This window comes from Pholis gunnellus, assembly GCF_910591455.1.
Source record: "Pholis gunnellus genome assembly, chromosome: 18".
Lineage (NCBI taxonomy): Eukaryota > Metazoa > Chordata > Actinopteri > Perciformes > Pholidae > Pholis > Pholis gunnellus.
Window position 1 is genome coordinate 20,985,538 of NC_136545.1, and position 15,982 is coordinate 21,001,519.

Sequence of the window (15,982 nt, forward strand, 5' to 3'; positions counted from 1 at the left end):
TGATGATTGAAGGAAGTTAATGTTTCATGAAACGAGTCGATTAAACACTGAAACGTTCAGACGATCAAAGACTGGAACGGATGTTTGATTTTAAAGTTTGAGAGCCCGACATGGATTATTGATTTAGTATCGATTTGTTCAGTGATGAAGAGTTAATGTGTCTATATTTAAATATCATGATTTTAGCCCCAAGTCAGAAAAATGTAATATTCCTAATTATCTATAACAACGCAACGTCACAAGATATAAATACACATATGTATATATATATATATATATATATTGTGAATGAGCTCTATACGTCCAAAGAATGATCCTAGAACCTGAAGGATATCAACATATCACACGTCTGAACATCATCCATTCAGAGGAACTCATTCAAAATATACAAACACAATAAGTTTACATGAAACATATATTCAGAATACTTTATACCTAAAATAATCTTGTTTTTGCCCTCATACAGAAAGAAGACGTTTATACGGCTAATGAAAGTGAATATTCACGTTAATTCATACAAACTGTGGTTAACGTAACCTTTGTTCTTTTCTTCTGCAAACTGTTGCTCGTTGGTAATATGACCTTTTATTAGTAGTAGTAGTAGTAGTACTACAGTAAAAAGTACATTATGTACCTCTGAGGTGTAGTATGACATGAAAGTACCTCACATTAATATGAAAGTAAAATTCAAAGGGAGTTTCCCAGGAACCACTTTCTTCTTCGTTGGTGTTGACGAGGTCATCGTCAGCTCTCTTCCTGGACGTGACGCTCGTCTCTTCTTTGGTGAGACTGTCGTCATGGCAACTGGCAGATCGATATCCCCACGGGGGGGGGGGGGGATAATTCACATCTTAATCAGGACAGAAGGTGACATGATGCGAGTAGCATTTTGTGTCATGTCAGCACTTAATAAGATGGAAGAAGGAGCTCCTGATGATGGTATTAGTTTGTTAGTATTTACCTTTAAATACACAACATTACAACGTGACACCGCGGAGCTCTCTGACCCACTTATGGACACATTTAAGGATCAATAAACTCCCTCACAGTCGCTTTCTCCTCCTCCTCTGCAGAGAGTGAATGAAGTACTTTAAGTACTGCATCTATAAATCTGCTCTTTGAGGTGAGATTAAAAGAATAAACCTCATGAGATCATCAGTCTGTCACTTTAAAGAGAAGATACAACAATTCATCTTGACTTACGGCCGTCGCCATCTTGATTTTTTCTCAACCAGTGAACAGGAAGTGACCACATCTGGACTGAGGAGGAGTGACGTAGAGACGCCGTATACGTCTCTGGTAGAGACCTGTCAATCACTGTGTAGCCCCGCCCTAAAGCATCCCCTGCTTTATGGTCTGTGTGACTCTAAATGGACCATCATTTACTAAATGAACATCATGCTGTATTGAAGAAGACTTGAAACTAGAGATTGAGACCATAAACTCATGTTTACAATGTTTACTGAGGTAATAAATCAAGAGAGAAGTAGAGTCATTTTCTCATAGACTTCTATACAACCAGAGGATTCGCCCCCTGGTGGCCACTAGAGAGAATGCAGCTTTAACACATGAAGCTTTGGCTTCTCTTTACAGAACCGGAGGTTTTTGAGACTATTGTCTCAAAACTAAACTGCTGTCGACCCTCAGAGGACGTTACACAACCGCTTTAACACCGTATGCAAATTATCAACACGTCCACGCACAAAGATGATATTTTTACATCCCGATTTAAAACTAAAACTCACCTGCATAACACATCAACCAAACACTCTGCTGCTTCCTGTGGAAACTAGCAGAGCTATCCACAAACATACTCTCGAGTGCCGGCCCACTCACAATCACACGGTATTGTGAGGAATGTGAGTCACACAGATTACACAACTTCTACAGATCTACAGTGTGAAACGTGGACCGTCTCCCTTTTTGCCTTTTGTTGTTGCCGTCTCTGCGGGCCTCAAGCGGGGCCGAAAACCCCGACATCAGCCCAGCTGAGAACGAGTGGGAGGAGGCGCCATTGTTTGTCAGACTGAGTCATGTAACGGTTTATTCGGTGCTTGTTTCTGGAGGTGATTAACACCGATTAAATGCTCCGGGGAGACGATGAACGGCGTCTCCCGGACGCCGTTTAACCAGCTGGACCCTTTTTTTTACTACATTACTGGGAAAACACAGAAATGAATCTGTTTAAAGATGAAGATTTGTAGTAATGATAAAGACCTTGGCGCCAGGTGTCCATTTGGACGAGTTGTTTACATTTTCCGTCATTTATTACGAGCTCCAGATATCCTGTGAGCTCTGAGATCTGATTAAACCGGATCAGAGGGTTCATTATGTGACATCATCGATGGTTAGAGATGCAACACGATCGTCTTCTGATATTTTACACCACGACTTAATCCTGGATTGTACCTCCTTATCATGTGACCCCCCCCCCCCCACACACCACCACCACCAGCAGCTGTGGCTCTGACATCGAACACCTCCGCCAAGTCTCCAAGAAATTATCTTTATAGGATACAAGCTTCCTGCTGACTTCTAGACTTTTCCTCACTCAGATGTCCAGACTTCTTGGTCAAGCTGCTCTCATCCAGCTTTCATAGCTTTAACCTACAAATAGCAATGCCCCATAATTACTGAATATCCCACGAAATCATTTCATGTTTTCCACGTCATCATGAAAGAGGAAGTATAAAGAACACTAAAGTCCAACAAAGAGAGATATTCACCCAGCAGACCGCCGTTTGTTCCCCGTGTGAAACAAGAAGTCAATGTTGATGTTTTTGTCACGTAACTTTAGTGAATAGGTAAAGCACTTCAGCCGGTATTTTAACGCAAACAAAGATCTCTTCCTCAACCTAACTATTTTACGATCTTTTCCTAAACCTAACTATTTTACGATCTTTTCCTAAACCTAACTATTTAACGATCTTTTCCTAAACCTAGCTAAGTATTTTACGATCTTTTCCTCAACCTAACTATTTAACGATCTTTTCCTAAACCTAGCTAAGTATTTTACGATCTTTTCCTCAACCTAACTATTTAACGATCTTTTACTAAACCTAACTATTTTACGATCTCTTCCTAAACCTATTTTACGATCTTTTCCTAAACCTAACTATTTTACGATCTTTTCCTAAACCTAACTATTTTACGATCTTTTCCTAAACCTAACTATTTAACGATCTTTTCCTAAACCTAACTATTTAACGATCTTTTCCTAAACCTAACTATTTTACGATCTCTTCCTAAACCTAACTATTTAACGATCTTTTCCTAAACCTAACTATTTAACGATCTTTTCCTAAACCTAACTATTTAACGATCTTTTACTAAACCTAACGAGCTGTTGGTTCATAAATGGCAATCGGAATCTGGAAGTAAAGAATCTCGGAACATCTCTTTCTTTTCTCATCCATCAGGCTTCATATTTGGGATTGTAAAGCCCTCGACCACCAAGAAATCACCAACTTTCCTGAACCTTCACCACCGTCAGTGGTCCAGTCTCTGGTCCTCGTCCTCCTAAACCACCTCCACCGTGACATGTTCAACTCAAACATGCAGCTTTGATCATAATGCATGCAGCAAATATGTTTCCCATCAGAGCATAATTGGGGAAATAAATAAGAAGTATATAAACATCATTTCTAGAACACAGCAACAGAGAGGCTGCATGTTCTGGTCTCTTAAAGTAATCGCAGACAATTTCCTGTTCTACCTTCAGACAGAAAGAGATGAAAAACACTCAATATGAAATAAGGACGAGAGGGACACGTATAGAAAATGGAGATATTATATTTCTGTGTGTGAAAGAAAAGGATTCCGGAGTGAAGTCTCATGTGGACGTCTGAAGAAAGGTTCATCAGACGTGGAATAACTCATCAATCATCACAATCATCACAATAAATCCATGAAGTGAACGTCTGGTTCAGACTTTCTCTAAACGAACAGACAGTTTACAGACGACTCAGTGAAATGTTTGTTCTTTCATCTCCAGTTTAATCATCAAAAACTAATAATTCAGTATTGATGATCGATTGATTGGAAGTTCAGAAGTATGGAAATCAAACACATTTTGGGCTCAACACCTAATAAAGCTTAACGAGCCTCGTATTTCCTCTCATCCTAATTAAAGTGTTTCTGCTGACTGACGTCCGTCTCAACGCTTCAATGTTACAACACACACACACACACACACACACACACACACACACACACACACACACACACACACACACACACACACACACACACACACACACACACACACACACACACACACACACACACACTATAACGGTGTTTTATTTTACTGATTGAAGTGACATCCAGACATGAACGTTTATTTGTTTTCATCATGTATTTGTTGCGCTAATATGATTTTATTTATTTATCATAATATCAATAATATCTCATATTAGAAACATTGAGTCGAATCCCTTTTCTCTCTCAGACGGACTCTAGTCTTCAGGACTTCACTAATATTTTATTTAAACTCTACAATGACTCCTTAATGGATCCTGAATACTACAGCAGATTCTTTAAAACCTTATTTCTGCTCGTCCACACACTGAACCCAAAAGCAATTTAAAACCCAAAACATGACTTAACATCGCCAACACAAACATGAAGACTAATGAGAACTAAGTCTGACTGATGACGGAGACCTCAGAGGTTTCTCAGGCCGTTAGAGAGTCGATGTGTGAACGCGGCTTTGATTCATTATGAAGCATAAACACGAGGACACGATGTGAGAGACAAACAGCTGTGAAGGTTAAAACATGGAGCTGGTTCTGTTGGTTACTTGACGGTTCACATTAATCAATACTTTACATGTTGATTGACGTGCTGTGAATTTAAAATGCAGGAACTACATTTAAGAAACCTTTACAGCAGGCAACATAGTGGGAGAAGTTTCAGTGTGATGCATTCTACGACCTCACCACTAGATGTCCCCGGCTCCAGCACACGAGACCTTTAAAAGGCCAAACTTCTGATTGTTAAAAACAAAACCACGTTCTTAAATAAATAAGGAATAAAAACACAACTTGACAATAAAAGGAGAATAAATAAACTGGTCTAAATATGTCTGCAGGAGACAAACTCCGGTTCTTTAAAGTGAAGTCAAAGCTTCACGTGTTAAAGCTGCATTCTCTCTAGTGTCCACCAGGGGGCGACTCCTCTGGTTGTATAGAAGTCTATGAGAAAATGACTCTACTTCTCTCTTGATTTATTACCTCAGTAAACATTGTAAACATGAGTTTATGGTCTCAATCTCTAGTTTCAAGTCTTCTTCAATACAACATGATGTTCATTTAGTAAATGATGGTCCATTTAGAGTCACACAGACCATAAAGCAGGGGATGCTTTAGGGTGCCCACTAGATGGCGCTCTGAGGCCCATCAGTGGTTGAGAATCGCTGCCTCACACAGAACATGTCCTGATGTTTATCTTCAGTGAGCATGAGGTTCTATATTTAACCTGAGGGAGCTTTTATTGGGCACTTTACAGGACGTAAAAGAATCTTTACTGGCGTCTCAAGCAGCAGTCTGTAAAATCTAGACGTGACCCATTTGGTCGGCATTAAAAATGATGGAGATTCTCTGGTGACAATAACTTTTCCTCTCCTCCTCCTCCTGAACAACCTTTATGATCCATAACTGGGTCCGACTGTCGGCACAAATGTTCTCAAGACTTCAGCTCCGTACGATCGCAAGATGTCATCGTCTCCGGGTCAGAGCGCCTCGTTGATGCCCTCAATGTTCAATAAGTTATTGATCTTTAAATCAATCTTTTGATGGATACAGATGAACGACTGATGACTGAGACCTCACACTTAATCAATGATCCCGAAATATGTTGGAGGTTTTAATCAGACAGGAGGACAGAACGCCCATTATGATTATTATTATTCACAAAGTTACAATAAACATTTTAATGTAGTTTTATTTTCTACTTATTATGAAATATTGTGTGATTAGAGATTGCATGTGTGAAACTCATTTCATCTTATTATGTAATTTATGTTTATATGTTTTTATATACATTACTCATTCTATCCTAAATTGTCCTGAAGCCCAAGAATGTTATAACATTATTCTTCATCTCAAACATTGTTCCTTTTCATAATAGCATGTGAATGTTTTCTAATAAAAGCATTTGAGTGACACCATAAGAATCATTTTCATCACATCAGGACTGCGTCTTTGTAAATAATATCCTTCTCAGAGGAGATACGTTTTATTTTTAAATAATATAATTATTTGTTTATTTTTTGCCTTCATCGTTTTCTTATTTATTTATATTTAATCGTTTTTTTATTTCATTTATTTTCATTTGCAGGGAAAAAATGATGAACAGGAAATGGAACAAAACCGGAAGCACGTGTTGAATACGTCACTGTTGAAAACAACAACAAACCTCCGTGTTGCCACATCTCTGTTGTTGTTGTGTTGTCTCACACGTTCATCTTGTTTACAACTTTAAACCCTCAGGTTCGAATCGTGTCCACGTGTTCATGGTGAGACTTTACATATTTTAAATGTCGGAAGTAAAATAAAGACGAGAGTCGCGTTTATATCCGGTCTGACGCTAATGTGCGCTAGCTAGCTAACATGCTAACAACAACAACAGTGTTGCTCAACTGTGAAGACGTTCGTGTTGTGTTTCTCCTCCGTTACAGGTCGTTAATCTACCGGTAACTTCACGGTAACGGGAGGTGAGCAGCCATGACTCAGCAGAGAGGAGTCAACAGCCTGCAGTTCAACCAGGACCAGAGTAAGCTAACGGCTAACGGTTGAGCTAACGCTAGCTAGAGCTTCAGTCTGCCTCTAGGAACCCGGTTTAGTACAGTATTCACTGCAGTAAAAGTACTAATAACAGACTGTAGAAGTACTTTGTTACAGTACAAGTACTAACACCACACTGTAGAAATAATGGGTTAGAGTTACAGTACTAATACTACACTGTAGAAGTACTAATACCACAGTGTAAAAACTAATCTCTGAAAGTAAAGGTACTAATACCACAGACTAAAAATACTCTGTTACAGAATAAGTACTAATACCACGCATTAAAAATACACTGAAATGTTTATTAGTAACATTATTACGAATACATTAACATTACATCTGGAAAAATAACAGAAGCCATCAAATGAGTTGACTAATTGATTACTGGACTGTACTTCTATAAACTGTTGGGAAGGTGTACTTATATACATTGTACCACAGTCATGTACTTTAATACTTTAATCTTTTCTCAGGCTGTTTCTGCTGCGCCATGGAGACGGGGGTCAGGATCTACAACGTGGAGCCGCTGATGGAGAAAGGACACCTGGGTAAGATGATGACCTCACTGCCTGAGAAACATGACCTCACTACCTGATGACCTCACTGTCTGAGAAACATGACCTCACTGCCTGAGAAACATGACCTCACTACCTGATGACCTCACTACCTGAGAAACATGACCTCACTACCTGATGACCTCACTGCCTGAGAAACATGACCTCACTACCTGATGACCTCACTACCTGAGAGACACACGTTTATTAAATACTGTTTTGATAAGATTTGTATTTCTAGGAGACAATATTACTTTTGCTGTGACATTGTCATGTAAAACAATATTTAAGTAATTTTAAATTGTTAAGTGTGTGTGTGTGTGTGTGTGTGTGTGTGTGTGTGTGTGTGTGTGTGTGTGTGTGTGTGTGTGTGTGTGTGTGTGTGTGTGTGTGTGTGTGTGTAGACCACGAGCAGGTGGGCAGTGTGGCATCGTGCTCCATGTTGCATCGATCCAACCTGCTGGCCGTCGTTGGAGGCGGAGTCAACCCCAAATTCTCTGAAATATCTGGTGAGTTACATCAAGTCACTTATTTATTATCATCATCATCACGTCTCACTGATCCCGCTGCTATTAAAATAGATTTTATTGATTGTGTATAAAACGCTATATTTAGTGGAGTCATTTATAGAGAAATCTTCATAATCTTTCTGTATTTATCAACATTGAGACTGATTTCATCATCACGTTGGTTATTTAGACGTAAATGTCCAACAATGAATGAAAACAGACAAAGTATTCACGAGATAAACGCAGCATAACTCTGATCTCTGATTCCAGTTCTGGTCTGGGACGACGCTCGGGAGTCTCGGGACCCGAAAGACAAACTGGTTCTGGAGTTCACGTTCACTAAACCGGTCCTGGCTGTTCGCATGAGACACGACAAGTGAGTTCAATGTTCCTACGTCTGCAGTTTGTCTCTGAAGCATCGATCAACACTCATGAATCTGTCGTCTGTGCTTCAGGATCATCATCGTTCTGAAGAACCGGATCTACGTCTACAGTTTCCCCGACAACCCCGCCAAGCTGTTTGAGTTCGACACCAGAGACAACCCCAAAGGTAACGAGCTAACGGCTAACAGAGGAGCTAACGGCTAACCAGGTTCACTTCAGTGACATCATGATGCCTTCAGGCTCTGCTCAGTGAACATGAGTACTGGCTGAAGCTACATTATAACGTTATCATGATGTGTTCACATGTAATCTGTAAAATGTAGTTTTGGTGATGAACTAGAATAAATCCAGTAGTTTGAAGGAGATGTTTATGAATATAAAACAGATATTAGAGATGAATTATGATGTTTAACTTCTAACACGAGCTCTGAACACATTATTATACATCAGTAACAATAACGACTACATTTATTATTTCCTTATTTGAACTGTTTTCATACAAAAATCTAAAACAAACTTAAAGAATAATATTAAGAATTTGACGTTATTTTTTCCCAGTTGTTTGTGTTTGACTCATAAATGAACCTTTGTGTGAGCAGTGAACCTCATGAACAGCTTCTTATTAAACGCTGCTGTTCATAGTGAGCTTAACCCTTCCTGTGCTGCAGGTTTGTGTGATTTGTGTCCCAGTCTGGAGAAGCAGCTGCTGGTGTTTCCGGGTCATAAGTGTGGAAGTCTGCAGCTGGTCGTGAGTCAAACAAGAGAAATAAAACACACACCAGGTGGATTAAAGAACCAGCGTTAGTGTAACGCCTCTCTCTCTCTCTCTCTCTCTCTCTTCAGGACCTTTCTAACACCAAACCCGGCACGTCGTCGGCTCCGTTCACCATCAACGCCCACCAGAGCGAGATCGCCTGCGTGGCTCTGAACCAGCCGGGCAGCGTGGCGGCGTCGGCCTCTCGCAAAGGAACGCTGATCCGTCTGTTCGACACCACGACCAGAGACAAGCTGGTGGAGCTGCGGCGCGGGACGGACCCCGCCACCCTCTACTGGTACTCACCCGGGGGATTGTGGGTAGTCAGGAGGTCAAACGGCTCGTCCTCATAGCAGAGTCTGTGATTCTTCTAGTATTTGCTTTTTTCTCTTCCTCGCCTTGAAAGAAAACCATATTTGAAAGACGGCGGCGCGTCGCGTCCAGCGGCACGTTTAGACGTCGTGACGTCACCGACTGGTTTGTGGACCGAAGCGTTGAAGCGTTGAAGCTCTGAAGCTCTGACTCTGTTCTGTTTCAGCATCAACTTCAGCCACGACTCGTCCTTCCTGTGCGCCTCCAGTGATAAAGGAACCGTCCACATCTTCGCTCTCAAAGACACCAAACTGAACCGCCGCTCCGCGTAAGACCTCCCGCTCCTGACCTTTAACCCTTTAACCGCTCTGTAGACTCATGAGAGCCCTGTGAGCTGACTGCTGTGTGCTCCTCAGGCTGGCCCGTGTGGGGAAGGTGGGCCCTGTGATTGGTCAGTACGTGGACAGCCAGTGGTCGCTGGCCAGCTTCACCGTGCCGGCCGAGTGCGCCTGCATCTGTGCTTTTGGGAAGAACACGTCCAAGAACGTCAACTCCGTCATCGGTGAGGAAACACAATAAGCATCGTGTTCATGTCGTGTTCTGTGATTGAATGTGTAGATGAGACGTTATAATAAACTGTGAATATTAAACATAGATGGATGAAGAGTTTCTTTCATCCTCCAACACTTCAGAAGACGAGATGGAAAATCAGGTTTTCTTTAAACAAAACTGCGTTTATCAGCCAGAAGCTGTAAAAACGTCGTCTGATTTTCATCTTTCTGACGGTCCTTGAACACATCATGTGTGACGAAACGCTTACATCAGTAAAAGCACCAAAATAAAGCTTAAAATATTGATATTTCATAAAAACATTTTATTCTTCATGTTTCATTATAAATGTGTCCTCTAATAAAGAGTTCACTTTAACATTAAACTGTGAAACTATGACGTCATGATTGATTCATCTGAGACCAACAGTCATGTGACCACAAGAGAGAAACTGAACTACAGGAAGAGAACACAGAGAGGAGAGGAGAGAGTTTTTCTGCACTAAAGACGTGTTCTAGTTCTCTCTACTTCTCGTCATCGTGGTTCCGTTTCTACAGCAGAGCAGGACTTTTATTTTGAAGGGAAATCTAAACCTTGTTTTGTGTCCTGCAGCGATCTGTGTGGACGGCACGTTTCATAAATACGTGTTCACTCCGGATGGAAACTGTAACCGAGAAGCCTTCGACGTTTATCTGGACATTTGTGACGACGACGACTTCTGAGGCCGACGTGAGGAGGAAGAGGAGGAAGAGGAGGAAGAGGAGGAGACACGAGGACGATGATGACTGAATTATTATCGTCGTATCTCCTGAATGTAGCAGCCTGAAACTTTATGTGCATCACGAAGAAGAGACGACAAGTTACAATCTAATTAAAATCATTTTTGAGAAGAAATCAGTATTTACATCAAGTTTTATTTATGTTGACACCGTGATGTCATTTAAAGGAATAGTTTGATATTTAGTTTTTCTTCTGTTATGAGAAGATTAAACAAAGAGCTCAGCGATTAATACGTACTGTTAGTTTCCTGTACACTTCACAATAAAAGTTTGCTTCGTACTATTAATAATGGACTAGCTGCTAACAAAGCTACGCTAATAAAGAGCTGCAAGGATGAACTATTTCTGTTGTCCAACCAGGAGACGACCTCCGGTTCTGAAGAGTGAAGTCAAGGCTCCATGTGTTAAAGCTGCATTCTCTCTAGTGTCCACCAGGGGGCGACTCCTCTGGTTGTATAGAAGTCTATGAGAAAATGACTCTACTTCTCTCTTGATTTATTACCTCAGTAAACATTGTAAACATGAGTTTATGGTCTCAATCTCTAGTTTCAAGTCTTCTTCAATACAGCATGATGTTCATTTAGTGAATGATGGTCCATTTAGAGTCACACAGACCATAAAGCAGGGGATGCTTTAGGGGCGGGGCTACACAGTGATTGACAGGTCTCTACGTCACTCCTCCTCAGTCCAGATGTGGTCACTTCCTGTTCACTGGGTGCAAAAAAGCAAGATGGCGACGGAGTAAAACGCTGAACTCGAGGCTTCAAAACATCAACAAACCAACAAGTGACGTCACCATGGCGACGCCCAACAGGAAGTCGTCATCACTGGTTCCCTCCACAAACAGCCAATGAGATTCCTCCGTATGATTTTGAATTAATCTCTTTGTCAGACAAACGTTTATGATTCTCACCGGTTTTGTTCAAGATAATCTTCACAAACCTGAAGGGTTCAGCAGCAGAGACTTTGTTTTATATCACATGATGTTCATTCTACATTATTAAACTTCTCCTGGTTTATGTTTAATACAAGAGACACAACGTCTCTCTGACCTTTAACCTGTTGAACACACAGCAGAAATAAAGAACATCAACACGAACAACACGGCTCGTAAACCTCTCACAGAAACGTCTTTTATCTTTAAACAAAGGACGTGATGCGGATCATTGTCCTCACAATAAAACATCATCATGAAGAGATGAAGCTCATCTGATTAGGTTTAAATCAGGAACTAAAAGAAGAACATTTCACGAGCTCAGGACGTTTCTCCTTCATGGATGCTCAGAGTACTGCAGTATTTTACCAAGAGTACTACCACGTTAAATACATTTTACTGAAGTACAAGAACAAATACGAAGATGAGAGCAGGTTGAGGAAATAATCATATAATAAACTTATGAAACAAATCACTGACTCAAGTGAACAAATTAACACACACACACACACACACGTTGTGGTACTCACCTGTGTGACTGTCAGCATGAACACCTCCAAGTCCTCACCAAGCTCCTCCAGGTACGTCTCTGGTCCCAGTAGAACCAGACCACAAACGGTAGAACTTCCTCAGAAGCCACCTGGAGGATCCACCATTAGCTATTTAGCATGTTTAGCATGTTTAGCATAGCCACACCCAGAATGCACCTGTCGGGTGCCCTTGATTTGCGTCACTGAGCGGGCTCGCGGGGCGGTGCGTTAGTGATTCATTAGTGTAAAATTAAAGCTTTTATAAAATACACTAAAAAGTACAAAAACACACAAACAAATATATAAAAACGTTATTACAGTAACGAGAGTACGTCATGTTAATGTAAGAGTCACTGGGTCCTCGTGCTGCTGGTGTTTTATGCAGAACTACGGAGAGAATGTTACATTTTAACGAGTTTCTTGCACGCAGCCGAGGACGCGCACGAGCCAGGATCAAACCTGTGATCGGGTCAGAACCGGATCGATGTTCTGGTGAAGTCATCAACCTGCTGACTCATGTCTGCTGCTCCTCACAGAGCAGCAATACGTTAAATACAGACGTTAACCTTTTACATCTGATTAAAATCCCTCCAGTCTTTATTGTGACACATAAAGAGATTCATAATTCATGGAGAATAAAGGAGTTAAATATTATTCTTTATGAAGGAGACATCCACACAAAGGTAACGAATAACTTTACATATTTATTCCACTTGATGAGAGGAAACAGTTCAGATGAAGGAACACGAGCTTCAACTCTCTGACGGAATGATTCTGTAAAATGTCTGAATTTAGTCAAATATTTGGTAGATTTATGAAACAGAAGTGAACAGAGGACATCGTGTGGAGCTTCTTTTCCTTTTCACTTATTCTTTAATAAATGTCATGTTTTTATTCCACACTTCCTTCTTGTGTTTCTCACAAACAGCTGGATGAGTGTATGTAATCACACAGCGCCCTCTGCTGGTCGGACGAGGAACGTCACGCTGAACCGACTGACGTGTTGATCACAGTTCATTCTGACGGGACCATGAACGATGAACCACATCCGTTTCATACAAATAAAGTTCTGATGAAAACCCAGCCGCCCGGTCTCTTTGTTCCACGTGAAAGAAGGAAACAATCTCAAAGTCCTGAACCGCCAGAGGATGAAGTCCTGAATCAGGCGACGAGGCTTCACTGGGTGACGGGGGGGCCGAACATCTGCATGGTCTCCGTGACGAGCGTCAGGTGATCCAGAAATGAATTCACCGACACTCGGAGGACTCGAGCTTCGTCTGCGCTCCACTTCCTGAATAAAAACACACGAAGAAGAAGAAGAAGTTAGAGGACGGACTTCAGCGGTCAGAAGACGTTTAAACGTTTTTCTTCCTCACACAGACAACGTGCTGCCGGTCACCGCCAGATGTTTGCTGATGCCGCCTTTCCTCGGCTCGCGGTCCGGAGACAGAGAACGAAGAGCGATGGAGGCTTCATGAGAGGACGGGAACGGGACGTCCAGAGAGCTGAGGGGGGGGTCAAGGAAGAACTCTGTTCTTCACGTGTCAAAGCTGCATTCTCTCTAGTGGCCACCAGGGGGCGACTCCTCTGGTTGTATAGAAGTCTATGAGAAAATGACTCTACTTCTCTCTTGATTTATTACCTCAGTAAACATTGTAAACATGAGTTTATGGTCTCAATCTCTAGTTTCAAGTCTTCTTCAATACAGCATGATGTTCATTTAGTAAATGATGGTCCATTTAGAGTCACACAGACCATAAAGCAGGGGATGCTTTAGGGGCGGGGCTACATGGTGATTGACAGGCAGCATGATGTTCGTGGAAATCTTGTACTTTTTATTTCACTACATTTATTTAAAAACGTTAAAAGTGAGGCTACTTTGCAGATTCAGATTCTAAATATAAAATATTAATAAAACGAATAAACTACGATGTGTTATGAAGTATTTTATAGTTTTTATCTGAACGTGAGCTGGAGGAGAAGAAGCTCACTTTTACTCTGCAGCCACCGAAAACACGTGACATCACTGTGACATCACCGTGACATCACCGTGACATCACCTCTGTCTGAGCGTCTCGTTTAGACTTCACTTTAAATGAGTCCTCAGATGACGAGCTGATCGTACGTTGAGAGATTCCTACGAACGCTCTGAAGATGAAAATACATTTTAAATAACTTCACATATTGTCCGTTAGCTGCTGTGCATCTAAACTACATCACAAAGTCTCATAAACGACAAAAGAAACGGTTCATATGAAACGTAATGTGCAGCAGATGTTCTACAGATGTGGAACTCATGTTCCTGGTGAGTCAACGGTTCCGTTAACGTTCCTCAATGTGCAGCGTTCTGTATCAGACCAGCTGATCTAAACGTGAAGCAAACAAACTAACAGGAAGAAAGAGAAACAGAAGAGATGAAGAGGAAGAAGAGATGAAGAGATGAAGAGGAAGAAGAGATGAAGAGAAAAGAGGAAGAAGAGATGAAGAGAAAAGAGGAAGAAGAGGAACTTGTAGATCTATCGATCACATGGAGAGCTGAGCTTCTGTTTGTTATTTTATTAGTTTCCACAGAATTCATATTAATATCTGGACTGTTCCAGGAAGTCTTAATGATTTATCTTTTATCAAAAGACTTTCTTATAATATCTGATTTCTTCTTCTTTCAATCATTTTACAGTTTCAAAGCTAAATGTTTCCCTAAATAAGAATATTACACACAGACAGAAATAAACTATATTTTTAACAATTAAAATATTGAGTTCCACTGCTCTTTATTCTTGAGAATAAAATAAAGATAAATGAAATAAACCGTTGATTTTATGTCTTACTCGAGCGGTTAATGAAACATAAGAAGTGCCAAATAAATAAAAACATAAGATAAGTGCTGTACAAACTATTATTTATCATTATTATTAATAACTTACATGATATTAGATATTAATAACTTAAGTAAATCATATTTTAGCCTGCATGAATCTCTGATGAAGAGAATAAAGAATAAATAAGAAGAGAAGAAAAGAAAAGGAGTAAACTAGGAGAGGAAACGAGGAAACGAGACAGTAAGCAGACGTTACTGAGAGGCTAATGAAGCATGTAGCATTAAGCTAATGCTGCTGCTATCGTTACGTTTCTCATTAAAATATGAACTTATTAGTCAGAACACCTTAAAACACAAAGAAGAGTTGAAGCTAACTATTCAGAGTTCTTCTTAAAGGATACAACTCCAGTTTCCCTGTTTCGTGGTTTCTTTCTCCGTCTGTCGCCGCCATCGTGTTTGTTGTGTTTCAATAAATAACGTTTCCGGAGAAGAAGAAGAAGCAGTTCCGGTGATCAGTGGTGGCGCTCTGCTGCTCCACAGCGGCGGAGCACGGTACTGCAGCCGTCTCTCCTATTAAAACCTAAAGGATGAGAACTGACACTTCTGAGGGACGAATATACATAAATATGTGTTAAATAATATGAAATATGATAATATAAAAATATACAAAAATATACAACAACCATAGACACAATTTGAGTATTTAGGATATCAGCTTTCATTATGAAATAATTATATAAATATGTTTATAAGATAAGATAAGTGTGGAAGACATATTCTACATTGAACTTTAAAATATTAGTGTATCGACTAAATCCATTTGAAGTATCAACGTTAAAGTACTCACGAAGCAACATGTTTCTATGCAGCATTTTATTACTGCAGCCGAATGCGTTAAAGCTCATTTTACTCATTTTATACCATTTTATACTTAATTCTGAAGAAATATTATATGTTCATTATAGGTTTTTAAAATCTAGCCTAGTACAGTAAAAAAGATCAACATTCATATTTATCTAAACTGGAAACCTTCTGTTGATAATTAAACCACATTCTCTGTTATTATCATAA

The 15,982-nt window shown here is 40.3% G+C and overlaps 2 protein-coding genes across 2 annotated transcripts; one reads left to right on the forward strand and one right to left on the reverse strand.

Annotated features, from left to right (window-relative positions):
• Nucleotides 1-6,383: 6,383 nt before the first annotated feature.
• Nucleotides 6,384-11,135, forward strand: wdr45 (WD repeat domain 45). Its single transcript, XM_079179112.1, has 11 exons — nucleotides 6,384-6,517; nucleotides 6,680-6,774; nucleotides 7,262-7,336; nucleotides 7,747-7,851; nucleotides 8,122-8,227; nucleotides 8,307-8,401; nucleotides 8,904-8,983; nucleotides 9,079-9,287; nucleotides 9,528-9,629; nucleotides 9,718-9,863; nucleotides 10,463-11,135. Exons 2-11 carry the CDS (start codon nucleotides 6,726-6,728, stop codon nucleotides 10,570-10,572), a joined length of 1,077 nt encoding a protein of 358 aa, XP_079035238.1. The 5' UTR covers nucleotides 6,384-6,517; nucleotides 6,680-6,725; the 3' UTR covers nucleotides 10,573-11,135.
• Nucleotides 11,136-12,788: 1,653 nt separating this feature from the next.
• lage3 (L antigen family member 3) lies at nucleotides 12,789-15,377 on the reverse strand. Its single transcript, XM_079179117.1, has 3 exons — nucleotides 15,313-15,377; nucleotides 13,470-13,598; nucleotides 12,789-13,384 (listed from the first exon to the last, which is right to left on the reverse strand). The coding sequence occupies exons 1-3, from the start codon at nucleotides 15,360-15,362 to the stop codon at nucleotides 13,270-13,272; spliced, it is 294 nt and encodes a 97-aa protein (XP_079035243.1). The 5' UTR covers nucleotides 15,363-15,377; the 3' UTR covers nucleotides 12,789-13,269.
• Nucleotides 15,378-15,982: the final 605 nt, after the last annotated feature.